Source organism: Kwoniella mangroviensis, assembly GCF_000507465.2.
Source record: "Kwoniella mangroviensis CBS 8507 chromosome 1 map unlocalized Ctg01, whole genome shotgun sequence".
NCBI lineage: Eukaryota > Fungi > Basidiomycota > Tremellomycetes > Tremellales > Cryptococcaceae > Kwoniella > Kwoniella mangrovensis.
In genome coordinates, this window is record NW_027062533.1 from 634,848 (window position 1) to 652,414 (window position 17,567).

General features: G+C 43.4%; 6 protein-coding genes across 6 annotated transcripts; 3 read left to right on the forward strand and 3 right to left on the reverse strand.

Moving 5' to 3' along the window:
• Positions 1 to 314: 314 nt before the first annotated feature.
• Positions 315 to 3,877, reverse strand: I203_100217 (uncharacterized protein; the record flags this gene model as incomplete). Its single annotated transcript, XM_019149181.1, has 12 exons — positions 315 to 617; positions 709 to 849; positions 922 to 1,019; positions 1,089 to 1,188; positions 1,267 to 1,358; positions 1,425 to 1,496; positions 1,570 to 1,744; positions 1,850 to 3,023; positions 3,083 to 3,120; positions 3,177 to 3,268; positions 3,338 to 3,782; positions 3,857 to 3,877. The coding sequence occupies 12 exons, from the start codon at positions 3,875 to 3,877 to the stop codon at positions 315 to 317; spliced, it is 2,751 nt and encodes a 916-aa protein (XP_019001708.1).
• A 450-nt stretch (positions 3,878 to 4,327) lies between these two features.
• I203_100218 (uncharacterized protein) lies at positions 4,328 to 8,699 on the forward strand (the record flags this gene model as incomplete). Its single annotated transcript, XM_065516590.1, has 13 exons — positions 4,328 to 4,883; positions 4,964 to 5,125; positions 5,177 to 5,290; positions 5,441 to 5,976; positions 6,087 to 6,184; positions 6,246 to 6,354; positions 6,553 to 7,219; positions 7,405 to 7,523; positions 7,593 to 7,665; positions 7,855 to 8,070; positions 8,160 to 8,263; positions 8,342 to 8,528; positions 8,620 to 8,699. 13 exons carry the CDS (start codon positions 4,328 to 4,330, stop codon positions 8,697 to 8,699), a joined length of 3,021 nt encoding a protein of 1,006 aa, XP_065373408.1.
• A 517-nt stretch (positions 8,700 to 9,216) lies between these two features.
• On the forward strand, positions 9,217 to 10,214 carry I203_100219 (uncharacterized protein; the record flags this gene model as incomplete). The annotated part of the gene is made up of 5 exons (XM_019149179.1): positions 9,217 to 9,231; positions 9,304 to 9,542; positions 9,750 to 9,828; positions 9,923 to 10,016; positions 10,093 to 10,214. The coding sequence occupies 5 exons, from the start codon at positions 9,217 to 9,219 to the stop codon at positions 10,212 to 10,214; spliced, it is 549 nt and encodes a 182-aa protein (XP_019001706.1).
• Positions 10,215 to 10,851: 637 nt separating this feature from the next.
• On the reverse strand, positions 10,852 to 12,330 carry I203_100220 (proliferating cell nuclear antigen (pcna); the record flags this gene model as incomplete). The annotated part of the gene is made up of 7 exons (XM_065516591.1): positions 10,852 to 11,112; positions 11,193 to 11,251; positions 11,339 to 11,695; positions 11,798 to 11,903; positions 11,976 to 12,083; positions 12,158 to 12,210; positions 12,279 to 12,330. 7 exons carry the CDS (start codon positions 12,328 to 12,330, stop codon positions 10,852 to 10,854), a joined length of 996 nt encoding a protein of 331 aa, XP_065373409.1.
• Positions 12,331 to 12,851: 521 nt separating this feature from the next.
• Positions 12,852 to 15,878, forward strand: I203_100221 (uncharacterized protein; the record flags this gene model as incomplete). The annotated part of the gene is made up of 13 exons (XM_065516592.1): positions 12,852 to 12,875; positions 12,944 to 13,109; positions 13,202 to 13,279; positions 13,367 to 13,725; positions 13,790 to 13,823; positions 13,904 to 14,232; positions 14,349 to 14,647; positions 14,696 to 14,877; positions 14,995 to 15,161; positions 15,228 to 15,317; positions 15,375 to 15,441; positions 15,507 to 15,580; positions 15,642 to 15,878. The coding sequence occupies 13 exons, from the start codon at positions 12,852 to 12,854 to the stop codon at positions 15,876 to 15,878; spliced, it is 2,106 nt and encodes a 701-aa protein (XP_065373410.1).
• A 366-nt stretch (positions 15,879 to 16,244) lies between these two features.
• I203_100222 (uncharacterized protein) lies at positions 16,245 to 17,517 on the reverse strand (the record flags this gene model as incomplete). Its single annotated transcript, XM_019149176.1, has 5 exons — positions 16,245 to 16,350; positions 16,441 to 16,543; positions 16,623 to 16,780; positions 16,926 to 17,187; positions 17,328 to 17,517. The coding sequence occupies 5 exons, from the start codon at positions 17,515 to 17,517 to the stop codon at positions 16,245 to 16,247; spliced, it is 819 nt and encodes a 272-aa protein (XP_019001703.1).
• Positions 17,518 to 17,567: the final 50 nt, after the last annotated feature.

Consider the following 17,567-nt stretch of genomic DNA (forward strand, 5'->3'; position numbering starts at 1 on the left):
AAGATATGTTCCGATATGGTTTCTAAGCTCGAGCTACAGATTGAGATGACAGAGTGAGGAGATTGTACTTGTGATAAAAGGACAGATTGATGATGTTTGATCAGATATTTAGATGTAATCGAGGTTTCACCATCTTTGCCTGTTGTTCGCCTCCACCTGGTTTGAGGGATGGTACGAGATGATATAACACATTCCCTCATCGCATAACATACATATTTCCATTAATTCCATCAACCAAAGCTACATAAATAATCGTATACCAGTCGTACCCTATCTGCGAAGAAAGTGAGATACAGTCATTGAGATCCATAAGTCTACGCTTTCCAACCGACCAACAACTCCCTTAGATCTTCCGAAATCACCTTTCTCTCTTTCCTCTTACCCACACCCTCCTCATCGTCGTCCTCACCAAGTGCTTCTTTACCTTTACCTTTCGATTTAGATGAAGAAGTAACATCAGAGTTCACTCTTCTATGCCTTATTCCGTCTTTGTTGTTACTATCTTCAAAATCTACGGCACTACTACCACTTGCGTTCTCTTTATCCAGGTCCTCCACTAGAGTCCTGAATGATAAGAATAACACCTCGGCTTGGGCTAATGTAGTATCCAGATCGATCTGACATTGGATGATCCAGGTCAGCTTGAGGTTCTCTTTCGGACGAATACCATTCGAGGAGGAGTATGAGATAGGATGGACAAACACTCACTGTCCCACTTAGATCATTAGCATATTTCAGCACCTCATCAAATTCCGTTAAATATCTGATCAACACATCCCTATGTGATTGCAATACGGCCAACGCAACAAACAAAACAAATTGATTCGAATAGTAATTCGTCCATAGTACCTATAATGGACAAACACAGGTCAATATCAACATGAGCTTGCTGGAAAGAGGACGGTCGAGAAACCAGCTCACCTCCCAAAGCTTTATCACTTGCTCAAATTTGAATTCTCTCTTGAAAGAAATCAATATCCATCTGAAGCAGAAGAACAAATTCAACGAGTCGGTTCTCTCTGATCACCCAAGAAATTCACTGTCAGCTACCAGAAATCAGAGCAGAATTTCGTATGTCTCGAGCTCACCTAAATGAGCATAAAGTTCTGGATCCATCACACTGATCAATTGTTGTAATGTAGATAATTTCCTTTTCATACCACTTTGGTCTCGAAGGAAATTGCTCTCCTACATATTCGAGCCAGACCAGATCAGCTGTACGTCCAAACTCATCCTGAAATCGACAGCTGAGAGCAAAGCACTCACCATCATCTTCATCACTCCCACCAAACCCCAAAACGCATCCGCTTCATTGGCATCAAATACCACGTATATAGGGGATAGAAGGTCCGACATGCCTATATAGTGTCCATTGTTAGCTAATATAGTGATTGTGTTTCTCTTTTAGTGATAGAAAAGCTGACCTTGTACGTATCCCAATTCAGGTGAATATGTATGGTAAGTCATCAAGATGGTTCGTAGAGCAGCGATATGTGCTGTATCGCCCGATGAAACGTATTGTCAGCTTTCGATGGATAACGACAGGGGTGACAAGCCAGCTGGACATACGATTCAAAGCCGCTGCACCACCTTCTTCTTCTTCACCTTGACCATCATCGCCCAAACTCCCTCTTCTCAAACTTGTATTTGCTCCACCACCTTCCTTCTCATGATCTCCTTTATGGGCAGCTTCCGCCGGTACAACGTAGATGGGTTGATTCCTATCTGTCCTTCTACAGTCGACCTGCAGTATACACAAAACAGAGTCAGTCGCAATCTGCCTGACATGACCACGAGCCACTTCAGATCCTTCCTCAATGGAAACAGCGTAAATGAAGCACACACTCACATCAATCCTGTGCCATTCCTCTCTCCAATCATCTCTCCCTCCACTGATTTCACTCTCCTTCTTCCATTTCCCTTTCAAACCACTATAAACCTGTCTCCTAGCCATTCTAGCCTGTTCTCTCTGATTCTTCCTTTTCTCTTTCCCTACCTCTCCACCACCCAATCCACCAATATTCCAAGGAACGATCCCCAACAAAACTTCCCACCCCTCTCTTCGAGCTTGTTTTTCAAGTGGTTCGGGGGAATCTGAGAACCCTCTTTTGAAAATCTCTCTTCTTATCCATAATTCATCTCTTCCCTGAGCAGCGAAAGATTCCCATTCTCTGAATGTGATAGGATGTTGAGGTGTCCTAGTTGGATTAGGTATAGGTCGCTTAGAATATGATTTAGGTAACATTGAGAAAACTCCCAAGGAACTTTCCAAATCTTCCATATCAGATCCAGATACACCAGAACTTGACATTGAATTTCTTCGATTGTTCAGACGTGCTTTAGAAGCTATTTCATCCCTTCGAGCTTTTTCACCTTCCTCCGCGACTACCCTTGCCCATCTGGCTAGATACAATCTTGCAGATTCAAATTCACTAGCTACGTCCGTACTACCCGATTTGGTCTTGGAGGTTTTGGCTGGCAATCTTCCTGTCCTTTCCCATTCACCTGGTACGTGAACGAGCGATCGGACTGCAGGTGGTAAGTGAGGAACGACAGGTTGAGCCAGAGGGTGTGAAAGGACTTGTGAAGCTGCTTTTCTGGAGAGATTAGTGAGGTTCGAAAGAGAGGTCATGAGAGTTTGTTTTGGTGTGGTAGTGTTCAGTACAGCTGAATTGGGGTATTGCTGTTTGGGTGGATAAGGCGCAGGACCCGGCGATTTAGGTGGTACAGGTTGACGTTGAGGTGGTACAGCTTCTGGCTCTTCCTCTAATCCAGCTTCGTGCACTTCCCTATCGCTCTTACTTGGGTTGACCAACCAAAGCTCTGCGCCCATATTCTTGCGAGATTGAAGTAGACGAGATCGGACTAAGGTAGCTCGCGATTCGAGGAGAGAAAGGAAAGGTGGGAAACCCCATTGAGCGCGAGGTAAAGGTTGGGAAGTATCGGGTATGGTTGGAGAAGCGAGGAGAGGCGATTCGTCGTCATGAAAATATAATGTAGGAAGGGATATACCGCCCATTAAGCTGAGACGATAGACTTATCAGCAGATACCCGTATTTCTGGTTTTATGAGAAGGACTCACTTGAAGGTCGCTGAGCCATACCAATGCGATAAGCTCGGCTATGAGAGTGGATGTCAGCTATCGGATTAGGATATTCCTTCCTTCTATAGCTTACAGGGTATACGAGAACACTATATATACTAGTTATAGGAATTGAGAAAGCGTATTTTTCGCCTTTTGGCGAAGGTAGAGAGACGAACACGAAGCCTAGATCGAACACTGTGTAAGCTGTCTCATCCTGGGTTCATCCTCAGCAAGAAGAAAGACGCAACTTACCATCTTCTTCCCTATCACTTTCAATTCCGTTCCCATTTAAAACTCTTCCTTCCACACGCTTATATCCTTCCCTATCTTCTTCATCCATCCTTTCCAACAATTCATTAGGAACCCACGTAATCAACGTTTCTTTCCTTCCCACGCTGTTATCACCATGATCAGAGTCCAAGTTGGGTGCGAGTGAATGAGGAACTACATTTTCGACTTCTACTATACCAAGATAACCTGATATGTTATCTTTGTTGAATGACGTGGGGTGGATCGATACGTGAGATTTACAATATATCAATCTTGCTTTCCCATTTTTACTCTGACTTTTACCGGTATTAGACAAGGGGTCAGAGACATGTTCAAACGATGTATCTGTAGATGAAGGTGAATTGGCTTGGAGTGATACCGAGGAGACGTTGATGATTGAGGAAGTATCTGACGTATTGGTCGTTGGCTATGACAAGTGAACGATAAGCTTGATGATTCCGAACAGGTGGCAATTGATGCTGAAAAGGTAGATGAACTCACCTCGTTGGATTCTGGTGGCATGTTGATGGCTTTGTCGAATTGATCCAAGAACCTCATCTGACCTAGGCTGAATTGATAGCACGATGGAGATGGGAAGAGATAGAGATAGATGAGGTGTGACGGTGGGTGTTACTTATTCTCATCCATCTGTCTATCTGTTTCTATCTGACAGTAGAGAGATGATATCGTCATCATATTGATACTCATACTCATATCGCTTTAATTGCTACGGTTATAAGGGTTACTCGATCATCCGGCTTAACCCTATGACCCACATATTTATATCAGCAACCCACTTATTCTTTGGCCCACGTTGATAACGGCATACATCCACGAACACCGGTTTACGTGACGTGTCCACGACAACTACTCGTATTACTGACCATACTCGAGTACAATTTCAATCGACATTGGGCTAACAGCTTATTTCACTCTTCATCGCTTACCCAAACCATCGCTGCGGCCAGCATCATGCCACCAAGATCAAGGTACGCTGTCGACCCAAGTCTGACTGGAGGACCTCAGCCGCCGCCCCAGGGTCCAAATCTAGGCTATCAACAGCAGCAACAGCAACAACAATGGCAAGGGCAGTCGACTTCCCCTCAACCTGACTACTATCAACAGCAGCAGCAGCAGCATTTACAAGGTCAAGTTGGGTATGATCCAAACTATGTCCCTCAATTACATCATGTGTCAGATCGACCTGCTCCCATCCCAACAGGTGAATATGCTCCGACCCATGCTCCTGGACCTGCTCAATCCTCATCTTACCACCATCAACAACCTCAACCACAGCAATATCAAGTACCGGTTCCTCAACAACCCCTCAATCATATACCGCCACCACCTCATTCCAGTGGACCTACTTTGACTGGACCGAGAGTAAGGATTGATCCAAGTCAAGTGCCCAATCCTGTCGAAGCGCAGGAATTGGATCAGAATCTGTACGACGATGAGGATTTCTTCACTTGTCAGACTAGGGGGTTGGTACCCCTTGTAGGAACGGATTATAGGGGGATAGATCAGGGTAAGTTAGCAGTGTGCATTGACATGCAATCTGATATCAAGTCCTATTCAGTGATTGATGAACTGATTAATATGATATAGGTAACTCACTCCCTCGTCATCTTCGAGCGACTTTACCAGTCATCCCCTCAACATCACAGTTATTAGATACTACCGCATTACCATTTGGATTGATCATCCAACCGTTCGCTCAACTACGATACGACGAGAATCCAATCCCGACCGTATCCAATTGGATATCGGGTCAGAGTCCCTTCGACCCCCCTACGAGTTATGGTAATAATGGGAACGAAGAGGAAGATGGTCCACCAAGATGTGAGAAATGTAGAGCCTATATCAATCCATGGTGTAAATTCGTGGATGGAGGGAGAAAATGGAATTGTAATCTGTGTGGGGCGAATAATATTGGTGAGTCATTTGAAGAAATGCATTGGCCGAAATCTTCATCTTTCTATCTATTCATCTTACTTGTTCATTCGCTGGAAGATCTATACCTTCCATCTGTTTATCTTATTCACCAAAACACAACGTATCATTGGCTAATATGTATGCTACCAGTCTCACCAACCTACTTCTGCCATCTATCCCCCTCAGGCCAACGACTCGACCACTCTGAACGACCCGAACTCCAGTTCGGTACATGCGACTACGTCGTCGGACGATCGTACTGGGCATTACAGCCTCCTCCAAGTGGGTCGTTGATGGACGTAGCGGTAGATGCTGGTAACTCAGCAAGCGATGCGATCTCCTCTACAGCACATGATTTACTGGGTGGTTTGCAAGCATCCTTAGGACAAGAGCAGACATCATCGTCAAGTACGAATTATAGAGAAAAAGAAAAGGAACGTAAGAGGGAATTAGCCAAATATAGAAGACCACAAGGATTAGCTAGGGTTTTTGTCATTGACGTGTCTAAGCCTTCTGCCGAGAGGGGGATAGTAAGAGAGGTCTGTGAGGGAATTAGAAAAGCTTTGTATGGTGAGAAGAAAGTTGATGGCAATCAAGACGAGGATGAAGATGAAGTGAAGATTGGGAAAGGAGAGAGGATTGGAATTGTTAGTTGTGCGGAGAATGTTGGATTTTGGAATTTATCTGTGAGTGATCGTGTCCGTGACGTAGACAAGTATTAAGTCTTCGTCATATTTGGCTTGGCTTGGAAGCTGAGTGAATATAGTGGCTAATTTGATTCACCTGTTATCCACAGTCATCTCTCTCTAGCCCTTCTCAGATGATCGTATCCGACCTAGACGATATGTTCGTACCATTCACCACAGGATTCTTAGTTGACCCGATCGAATCAAGGTGAGTTATCGCGCAAAACATCTTGGTTCCGCCCCAACTGACGATCTATGTCTCCGTGCAGAACTCAGATCGAAGCTGTCCTGGATCTCTTACCTACGATAGCGGAACGAGGAGGTGAAGGTAATAGGGTAGCGGCTGGTTCGGCTGTCAAAGGTGCTTTGGCTGGATTGGTAAGCGCCAGTTTTGACTGAAGGTCAAGCTTCCTCCGTTTGCTCTCCCCTCCCACTGCTTCGTGTGGTCTATCTCCGTCCACTTCCTTCTCACACCTACGATCCGCCTGCTTCATTATACACACCCGACGATTTGTCGATTCTCATGAAATACCGAAACTTGTGGACTTCGTTTACTGACACCATTTCGTTTTTCAGCGAATGCAAGGTGGTCAAATCAACCTCTTCCTCTCTGGCCTCGTCACCCATGGAGCGGGTGCTCTCACCTCTCGTGAAGACCCCACAATCTACAATACAGACAAAGAGAAATCACTTTTCTCGCCATCCAACTCATTCTGGCGGGACCTCTCCGAGGAACTGGCAGAATGCGGCGTAGGAATCAACACGTTCATCTTCCCGGAAGTATACTGCGATGTAGCTTCGATAGGAGCGTTATCAGCCGTTTCAGGAGGAGAAGTGTTTTTCCATCCTAAATTCCAGCCTGTTCGAGATCGAACTTTACTTCATCAAGAAACCCAATCTACCATCACTCGTGAAACGGTTTATAACGTTACTGTCCGAATTAGATGTTCCAATGGTCTTAGAGTATCGGATCACCTAGGTAACTTTTACCAGAGGAGTATGACAGATTTGGAATTTGCCACGTTGGATAGTGGCAAGTCGTTCGTTGGAGTGATGAAGCACGAAGGATCAAGATTAGATGATAGACAACCTGCCTATGTACAGGTGGCGATACTGTATACGACAAGTCAGGGAGAAAGGAAAGTCAGATTGTTGAATATGAATTTCAGCGTGACGAGCTTGATTGGCAATGTTTTCAAGTTTGCGGATCAAGAAGCTGGAGTGGGAGTTTTGTTAAAAGGAGGTGAGTCTGGTCTTATCATACCCATATGAAATGTCGAGAGGCTAGATTGGAAGTTTGGGTTAGTGGGAAGAGGAAATCTCAACTTATAGGAGAGAGGAAGGATGAAGGTATTCGACAATGATAGATACATCTGGCAGGATACGAAGATATACTAAATACTGATCCTTTCATTGAAACATTCTTAGCCGTCTCGCAAATGCCTACTCGAAGTCTGAGGGACATTAAGAAAGCCCTGACTGAGCGATGTAATAGGGTATTGTTGATGTATAGGAAACACTGTGCACCGGCTGTTCAACAGGGTCAGGTGGGTGTTGTATGAATCACTACAAGTATGGAATACGGGCAGCTAACAACATATATCATGTCCGTCTAGCTGATCTTACCTGAAGGGTTCAAGCTGTTACCCCTTTACACACTGTGCATGTTGAAGTCAAAACCTTTGAAAGGTGAGTCATAGTCACTAGATCTTAGATCATTCCAATGGATAGTATCCTTTGAAAGGGTACCGCTTTGAAGACCAATCCCGTCTTCGTCTGATGACACACTTGCCATAAATCACCAAAGCGTCCCAAGGTCATGAATTGTTACTTTTCTTTATACAATCGCTGACTCCTTTTTTGTGCAATTTTCACCAGGAGGAAACGTCACGTCCGATGTTCGAGTACACTACATGCGACAATTCAAATCACTCTCCGCGACTCGAACCATCAATCTACTCTACCCCAAGCTGCTCGCGATACATGATTTGAATGAGAGTGTAGGGTTCCCTGATGATAGGGGTAAATTGGTTCTGCCGACATTCATGAGAGCTAGTTATGGGTGGATGGTTGCTGAGGGGGCGTACCTCTTGAGTGAGTAACTTACCAAAACAATCAAGCAGTGTTGGTATGCGATATAATGAGGGATATTTCGCTGATACGTTACACCCTGTATTTTATAGGTAACGGAGAAGTAGCAATGTTATGGTTTGGTTCAGCGGTAAATCCACAGATAATACATGATTTATATGGTGTAGATAATTTACAAGACTTAGACGTGAGAATGGTAAGTCTATTGGATTTTATTTTTTTTAATGTATACCAGGGAAGAGATACTGAATATCTCATGTTCATTGCGATATAGACCCAATTACCTAAACTACCTACATTGCTTTCCACCCAACTCCGAAATATCCTTACCCACCTCGAAAGGATATTAGATCATACTTTACCTGTGATCATCGTAAGACAGAATATGGATGGAATGGAAATTGAATTTGCCAATCAACTTGTGGAGGATAGTAATAATGATGCGTTGAGTTATACGGATTGTGAGTTTACCCTATCCCATTTACGAGATAGCTAGGCTCCGACGCAAACGCAAAAGGCTGATGATCCCTTGTATCGTATTTGTGCTATCAGACTTGATGACGGCACATAAATCCATAACGAACGAGTTGTCGGGTAATGGCGGTAAATCAGATAGTTGGAAACCATGGTGATCGTGATGACAAGACGCGGGATGGAGAGTATAATCGACTGGTCACTTGGTAGTTGGTTTTAGTAGACTACATTGATAATGCATCACAAAGTCAAGCATGTCAATGACACCTTGTCCTGTTCTCCCTCGTACAAGTCTGTCCAGTACTTCCTTCTCAGATTCGTGAGGTGAATCCGAGTCGAGTAGACCTAAGGATGATAAGATAAATAGAGTCCAAACGTAATGGTGCCACAGGGATAAAGGACAGTATGACATCATGTTGTCGTCATTCCCATCAAAGATAACAAAAGGTGAAACGTTAAAGTCATTGTGTGATTGTACGGGTACCACTTGCGCCTAACCTTGTGACCTGGAGTTGCAATAGGAAGATGAGAGTATATATATGCGCCATGACTATGCATGGTGTATCTTGAAATATCTCTTCTTTCCTTTTGTTATCATTTACTTGCCCATAACCTACTATCTACCAAGTAATCATACCGACCTTAGCAGAATCAGCTAATCTCAGCACAAACATCATGCAATCAGTCGTCGTAAGTCTACAGCTCCACTATCAACCATATGAGGGGATATAAGCTGACCAGATCCCTCGGGGGTGTGTACAGGACGTAGCCAAATCAGCTACCAACACCGTAGTGTCAGGAGCTACCAATCTAGCCAACACGGCTGTATCTTACACGGGTTTGGGGGGTCATTCTCATGCTGAAGAACATCTGCATAAATCCACTTTACCTCCCGACTCGACTGCTTCGGAAGTGAAGAAAGTCGATTCGGAAGGGTTGGCGGTGTTTGAAGATGAGGGAGTGAGACATGAGGTCTTGGTGAAGATTAATAAACTTGCTCAGTGAGTGGTAGTACTTCACTCTTGTATAAGGTAAATGATGAGGATAAAGTGTGGATCCAAGTTAGAGAGATGATCAAGGACGAAGACAAGGATGGGGATTCCAATACTTCTCATTCATCCATCAGTCAATCATTCTATGATATGAAAACACATGCTGACCTGACCTGACCCGACCTGACCCGACCCTCTATCGTTATTGACCCACAGCGAAGATATCAAACATGGTTTGAAAGAGGTCGCTTCACTTGATTTGGTTGGACTGGACGGTATTAAGAAAGGTATTTCTGTGAGTTCAAAGCTCATTTCTTACTTTCCTATTTACTTTCACTTCACATGATATCGTTATACAGAGAGACATCTGTTAAACTGTGATTATCCAGTACTACCACCCGCTCCGATACTTTACTGTCGACCGTCCTCTCGGTGTAGATTACATTGGAGAAATTGAGATCGAAGAGGGTAAATCAATTCATGGTGAGTTGCTTCTTCACCTCGATCAAAAATGATATCCGACTGATAATGGGTGCTAATAACTTTGTGTTCTTGTTAGTCCGAGTACATAAAGCTGGATCAGGTAATACACCTTTATTCCATTCCATCGATACTAGACCTTCTGAAGAGGGTGGAGCGGTTTTCAAGACTGGTGAACCACTTGGATGGTTTGATTATTAATCATTCCACTATAAATATGTAGCTTATAGCTCACGCAATATCATGATACGTTGATCATCAAGATCCAATTTTGTAGATTTATGAGTAAGTTATGTAAGTCAATTATGAATACGAGTATGAGATGATTTTTCCCCAATGCTCGGAGGTGGATCATTGCAGAATAAGATACAACTTGATCGTTCACGGCATCTCTATGGTATCGAACCTAGTGAAATGTTAATACTCATCAAGCGGTCTGATCTTTCTTGTTAGCAAGATCACTACTGTCATCAGTCAACCTATCTCACTAAGAAAAGAGATGAAGTCATGTTATATTCATATTCATATTCATATTCATACTCATAGATGATGATATCGAATATAAAAGTGAAATCCAGAAACGAAGCACATGGAAAAAAAGTTCAAAAAATGCACAATATGAGGAAGGGAAAACAAAAGATGATACGGAATTTCACGCAATACAGCTATATCTCCCTTGACTGAAATGATTTATATCTTGTTTTCATCTCATAGACATCCATTTCTCTCTCTCTGTCATCGACCAAATGAACTGTTTTGCATTCACACCTAACCCATACTCAATAGCTTACTCATCGGAGATCTAGAAATCGCAATGATATCAGCAAAACACATTCAATCATATATCGGTATCTCTTAAAGAGCTCAAACCCACCTTGGGGGCCAAGAAGAACTGTAAAGTCCCTTGTTCGAAATCGAACTGAACCAAGAGCGGCACATCGTTTGACATGTGTAAACTGACTTCTCTAGCCAATGGTGCGGATTTGGCGAAATTCGTTAGGTATTTCAAGGAGAACGTTAAAGAAACTTGTTTCTCGAGGATGATGGATACTCCGATATCTTCAGATGTCGATTCGTCCTTTTTGGCTTTTTTGGCGGTCTAAACAGAATTTCATCATGATCAGTTTACTCATGTTCATGTTTTTATATAAGAGAGAATGAATGATACGGTACACATACCTTTGATTTACCGTTGGATTTTCTCTTTTTAGATCGATCTTCATCATCTTGTTCGTCCTCTAGACCCACCAAGAATATATATAACAAATCAGTATTTTATTGATTATGATGAATACCAATTGGAAAATCGAATCAAAAATACTCACCACCTTCTTCATCGTCAATCTCAGGTTTCTCATCCTCTTCAATCTCCTCTTCATCCTCTTCATCTGGATCTCTCTTGACTGCCTTCTTGGATGAAGATCCGCCAGATCGATCGGTACCGGCAGATTGTTTGAGTAAAACACTACCATTTCCAACTTCACCTTCTGAACTGAACCTGACACCTTCCTTTGAAGCTTCGATTTTGACTGATTCACCCAAAGCAGCTAAATCTCGACAGATCCGTTGGAACTCTGAAGAAGACATGGTGATGGTCGCGTCGTACTGCGTGTCGGGTATACCCAAGTGTTCTTGGTCGATGTCCATAAGTTTCATTTCGTATTCACCTACTCGATCTTCCTCTATAAATCGAAAAGAGAATACGAATCAGCTTGAAGATATTTTAAAGCGATCATACTTGGGCTAGCTGATTTCAGGTGACACGGACAATGCCATGTACTCACTTGGCGATTCGAATACCAAACCAAGCGAATCGGCATCATCAGGTGCTTTGAGAGTCACGACGTCTTGATCTTTGGCACATTTGAGGATTTTAGTGAGGGAGGTGAGCTAATATGAGTGAAGAAGTGGAATGACCACTGTAAGCTTTGTCACGATGTATAAATGCGCTTTGAGACCCACGTTAACACCCAATGGCATATTTCGATCACATCGATAAGATTCGAATTGCTCAGCGACGAGTTTGAGGGATACCAACGCTACGTGGGAGTTGTCCATCGCTTGAAGGGCCTATCAATGATCCAAATTAAACGAGATCAGCTGTCTAGTCCTGCAAGATGGTGAGAGCAGTAGCGGTAACTTACGATACCCTCATCGGTACAATCGAGGTTACCATCTGTGACCAATTCTTTGATAGCTATTTACAGAACAGAATGCGTCAATGACACAACCTAATTTTCGACGCGATAGAAGGGATTGACATACCATCTAAGAGCTTTTTCAACACTGCTGCTTGTTTGACTCTGGCTTCTAGCATTTTGGCGACTGTGTATAGATATGATCAGGCGATGGGGGGATAGAGGATGGTAGCGATGGGAAGAGAAGATACTTGTATTACGGAGAGAATATATGAAGATGAGGTCGAAGGAATACGATGAGTAGATGAGAAGATGAGGGGAGAGGCGCGTCTTGTCGATTGTTAATGCTGCTCACCACTCGCGTGTTTCCATTTACTATGTAGGAACGGGATCAATTATCACAGCCATACGCGTCAACCACCTCATGTTGGAGAGGGGACAAGAAGGTGATAAGGCAGCGAGCGACACACAATGACACGTGTAACAGCCTGTTCACACGCGTAGGTCCGTGTGGTGTCATCCATTGCATCCATACTCGCACTCGACAACAACAACGTTCATCTAGTCAGTCATCTCGACTGCTTATCAAACCTCCTGCACATTTATCAGGCTGAAGAAAGAAGACTGCGTGAGTTAGTCACCGTCATCATCCTCACCCAACCCCCATCGCTCTTCTGGCCTGTATGAAAACCTAGACAAGATGTCATCCTACAACACCCTTCCTGTAAGTCTCATCTACCTTCCTCCACTTCGCAGTATTGCACATACCTGACAATGAGATACCTTTCACAGCTTCACGAGACGCTCAACCTATACGTCTCACCCACCGCATACGTCTTCGAACCTGCCTCTTCATCATCCCCGACTCATGGGTTCGATGGACCTGCTTTTGTCAACGAGAAGGACTCAAGGGAGAGTCTGTATGTGGATAGAAGGACAGGTCGAATGAGCTTGAACGGTGGGTATGACGGTCTAGCTAACATCATATTGACCCATCACGTACTTCTATCTGTGGGCAATTATGTTAGCTGACTAACGTTTTACCCTCAGAATCATCTCAAATACCATTCGGTAAGGAAAAAGTTATAACTTGTTATGGGATCATTGGAACTTTGAGTCTCGCTACGAGTCAGTAATAGCCGTCTTCATCCTTGCATTACCCTTGTCTTCCGAAGATACACACATACTGACCTTCTAATTTACGTTATCATTCAGCCGACTTCCTTTTGATCATAACCTCTCGAACTCCCTCTTGTCGACTACTCTCTCAACCCATATACCTAGCAACAGACTTCCGATTACTCCCCCTATCACCACTCTCAACCTCTTCCACCATCCTCGATCATCCTGTCGAGAAAGAGCTCATCTCCTTGGTTGAACAAGGTTTGAAATCAGGTAGATTATGGTTCTCCTACGGATGGGATTTGACAAACTCCCTTCAGAGGCAGAATGAACTTTCTCAAGATGGCGAAAGAAAAAATTGGCCCTTGTGGAAGAAATCGGATGAAAGGTTCTTCTGGAATAGATATTTGATGAGTAAGATGATTGATTTAACGGAGAATGGCGGTGTCGATGTGAGCCAATTGATACCCTCTCTCTATCCATGTATGACGCTGATATGCTTCTCTGGGTTTGCAGTTGAGCAGATTCATCTTACCTGTGATGTACGGATGTGAGTAATCCTCGTATTCAGAATAAGTTCCGCTGTACACTCGGTGCAAACTAAACGAGTACTGACTCTTGATTGACCAGCCGTCGAACTTCGCTCTACGACACTAAACAACCGCGATCTGCTTTTCCTCCTCATCTCCCGACGATCGAGACATCGAGCTGGTACACGATACTTTTCACGAGGTCTAAACTCCCAAGGTCATGTGTCCAATTTCAACGAGACGGAGCAGATAGTCCTGTTTGACCCTCTACCGGAGAACGGGAATCCCAACTCGTCAAGAAAAGGTAGAGTAGACGGAAGAGAAAGATTGAGTTTCGTACAGACTAGAGGAAGCGTACCGCTCTTTTGGGCAGAAGTCAACAATTTGAGGTATAAGCCGGATTTGCAGATTATGGATTATACTGAGACTGTGAGTACTAGCCCTAGGGGGCAATTGTCTGATGATGATGCGAAATGAAGGAGAGCAGATGTGGAACATCTATTATTTACCGATGAATTCAGCTAATCTTGATCTGTACCTCACAGCCCAACGCCCTGTCAAGTCATCTCCACTCGATGATCGACTCCTACGGCGATGTGCATCTCGTCAACCTCGTCAATCAAAAAGGCCACGAACAGCCCGTCAAAGAAGCTTTCGAGCGATACATGTCTTTAGTCAAATCATCTGATTCACGTATCAACGAAAAAGCACATTACCTATATTTCGATTTCCACCATGAATGCCGTAAACTTCGATTCGATAAGATTCAACTCTTGATCGATAGGTTAGAACCTGAATTGGAGAAGATGGGATGGTTCCATTCTACCAACCCTGGTTCTTCGCAGTATGGTAATTCCTACCATACGAGTTCAGATAATGGTGAGAATGCCAGTGTGATCAGTAGACAAGAGGGTGTGATCAGAACGAATTGTATGGATTGCCTAGATAGGACGAACGTCGCTCAGTCCGCTTTGGGTAGATGGGCATTGAATAGACAATTGAGGACTGTAGGGATCATCAATATCAAAGAGAGAGTGGAGGATCATGAGGAGTTCATGACGATGTTCAGACATGGTGAGTGATCTGACGATTGCATCGCGCCATGTAATCCGCTGTCGGACTGGCCCATTTCTCTTTCAGGCCTCTCTTGGCTTTCCTTTCGTTCCAAGCTGACAATTTGCTCTTCTGCAGTTTGGGCAGACCACGGTGATACCGTCTCAAGGGCATATGCAGGTACAGGTGCCCTCAAAGCGGATTACACAAGGACGGGTAAAAGGTCGAAAGAAGGAATGTTGGAAGATGGTTATAAGAGTGTGATGAGGTATATAAGGAATAACTTCTTCGATGGTGATAGGCAGGTGAGTTTGATGATTTCCTGGAAGATAAATCACGAGACGGCGCTAATCATATTCCCGGGTTGCTAGGACGCATTTGATATCCTCACAGGTGCTTGGGTAGCCAAACGAGGTGGTATTCCCCCGTTGACAGATACAAGACCGTTACTTATGCGAGCGGTGAGTTAGCTATCTTGTCGACCAAACCGAGTGCCAGCTAATCCCCTGACGTGATAGATGCCTTATATCTTGGCTTTCGCATTGACCATGATCCTGGCGGCTGTAACATTACCTCGAACAAGTGGTAAGTCCACATAGTTGCCACTTCAAGTAGTAACCGAAACTGACAAACAATCAATTGCTTCGCAGAACTCTCCATCTACTCATTCCTGTTCCTCTGGGTGTTCTTAGCGTTCTTCTCAGGATCGTACATATGGGGTAATGTAAGTTGTCTTGACCAGCATGTACCTGTATGCAGCTTACCTATTCTGTTCTTAACGTTAGGGAACATCATACGTCTCTTGGCCCAGGCTGAACCCACCCTTAGAAGTACTCTCTTGGAATGGTCCGGGTGCCAGATCCATCGCAAGAGGAAGGGGCTTATCTCTTGCTAACGTAATTCCCATCTTCCATAAGAAGAATGCAGCTGGCAATAACAATGGGGGGATCGGAGGTAGACCGGCGGTATATAAGATGGAGGAAGTTGAGTTGGGTAAGAGGAAAGGTGCTTTGATTGATTAAGTCATCGGGGTGAGATTGAACGCAAAGCTCGTACAGTACAAGCTAGTGGCATGTGACATTCGGATAGAGTTGATACGATATGGTCACTTCACATTGATGGGTTGGTAGATTAGACTGATATGATATATAGAGTCTCTTTTGGTATTACAGTTCATGATATGATGCGATATGAGTATGTTCACAATCATGTTCGACGTTTATCATATTGCAGTGAAATAATCTTGGGGTTGAAAAGAAACGATGCCGTACGTGATACAGAAATTAGTTAATATTTAATATATACAGATATGTTTGTACATTACAGTAAGTTACAGTGTTTACTATGACTCGTATCAAAATTTCACAGAGTATGTGCAGTACATACTATTAATACTTGAGAAGTGTTATACCTCCATACTTCTGTCTCAGATCCTTCGATGTACACGTATACGGTACGGCCCATTTTTCGCCATACAGCTCAGTACTTGTTATCCTGAACAGGACGACAGAACAATCCAACCCAATCTATCAGTCAAACATCCTGACTTGACGAATCAAGAAGTAAGCTATGTACTGGACTTACTCTGTATCCGATTTCACATCAAGGATTATTCTATAATAAGTATATGCAAGATCGGTAGTTTCAACCACGATTACTTTATCTTTATTATCATTGAGAATTTTCACTACACAACAACAATTAGTCAACTATTCATACATACACATATATAATACCTTGTACAGGCTGTATACAGATAAGCTCACTATATTCATCATCTGAAATATCTTTGACATTGATGGACTCGGTCTGTAAACCCGTTAACATGTTCAAAACGACTGATGGAGAAGTTCTGTCGATGAAGTCCGAGCTCAGTTGTGAAGGCATATTCTCCAATAAAGCTAATTCTAAACCTTGCCACCACCTTCGTTATCAAATTATCAGCATCAAGTCATATCAGGTACTCGTATACCGTACAGTAAAGTACTATATCAAATCATATCATACAGTGTAGCACATCCAGGAGTCGTACAGGGAATCATAGGATCCCTTAAACAAACAAAACTTACCAATTATCTTGGACTTGTTCAACAGAATATTTACTCTTCACATCAACTATATCATACAGGAAAGATTTCCTACCTCCTTCTTCTGTTTCTGTCTGTGAAGTAATGTTATGTAAGAGGAAACTCCCATTAGTAGTCTTCATTCCCTTCTGTCCGACACCATTGGTCAAATCGACGATATGATCATCAACCCACTTAGGTGGTGGATGAAGAGCAAGAGCAGCTAGGGAATTTTTAATTCCCGTAAAGTCTCCAATTGTATCATCTGAAAAGCCATAAGGGCATATAGTTTTATTAACACACCAATACGTATAAATACAGTAACAAACAGATTCTGTGCAATCAGTCACGATTGAGAATTGTCATCATGTAGTACGAGTACGAGTACAGTCTTCAACGACTCACATTGTTTGATATCCTTATATGAAGGTCCCTGTGTTTTCATCAATTGTACACCTTCTTCACCCGATTCTTGACGAGCGCGGATATCTTGTTCCTGTGGCGGTGACGGAGCTCCCAGTGCCGATCGGAGAGTAATGAGCGTACTCAGAAGGACACAAACTGGGAACACATTGATGTAAGTATGACATGCCATGTCATGTCGTGGACTGCGTACGAGGAGATGAGGGCAAATGGGAACTCACA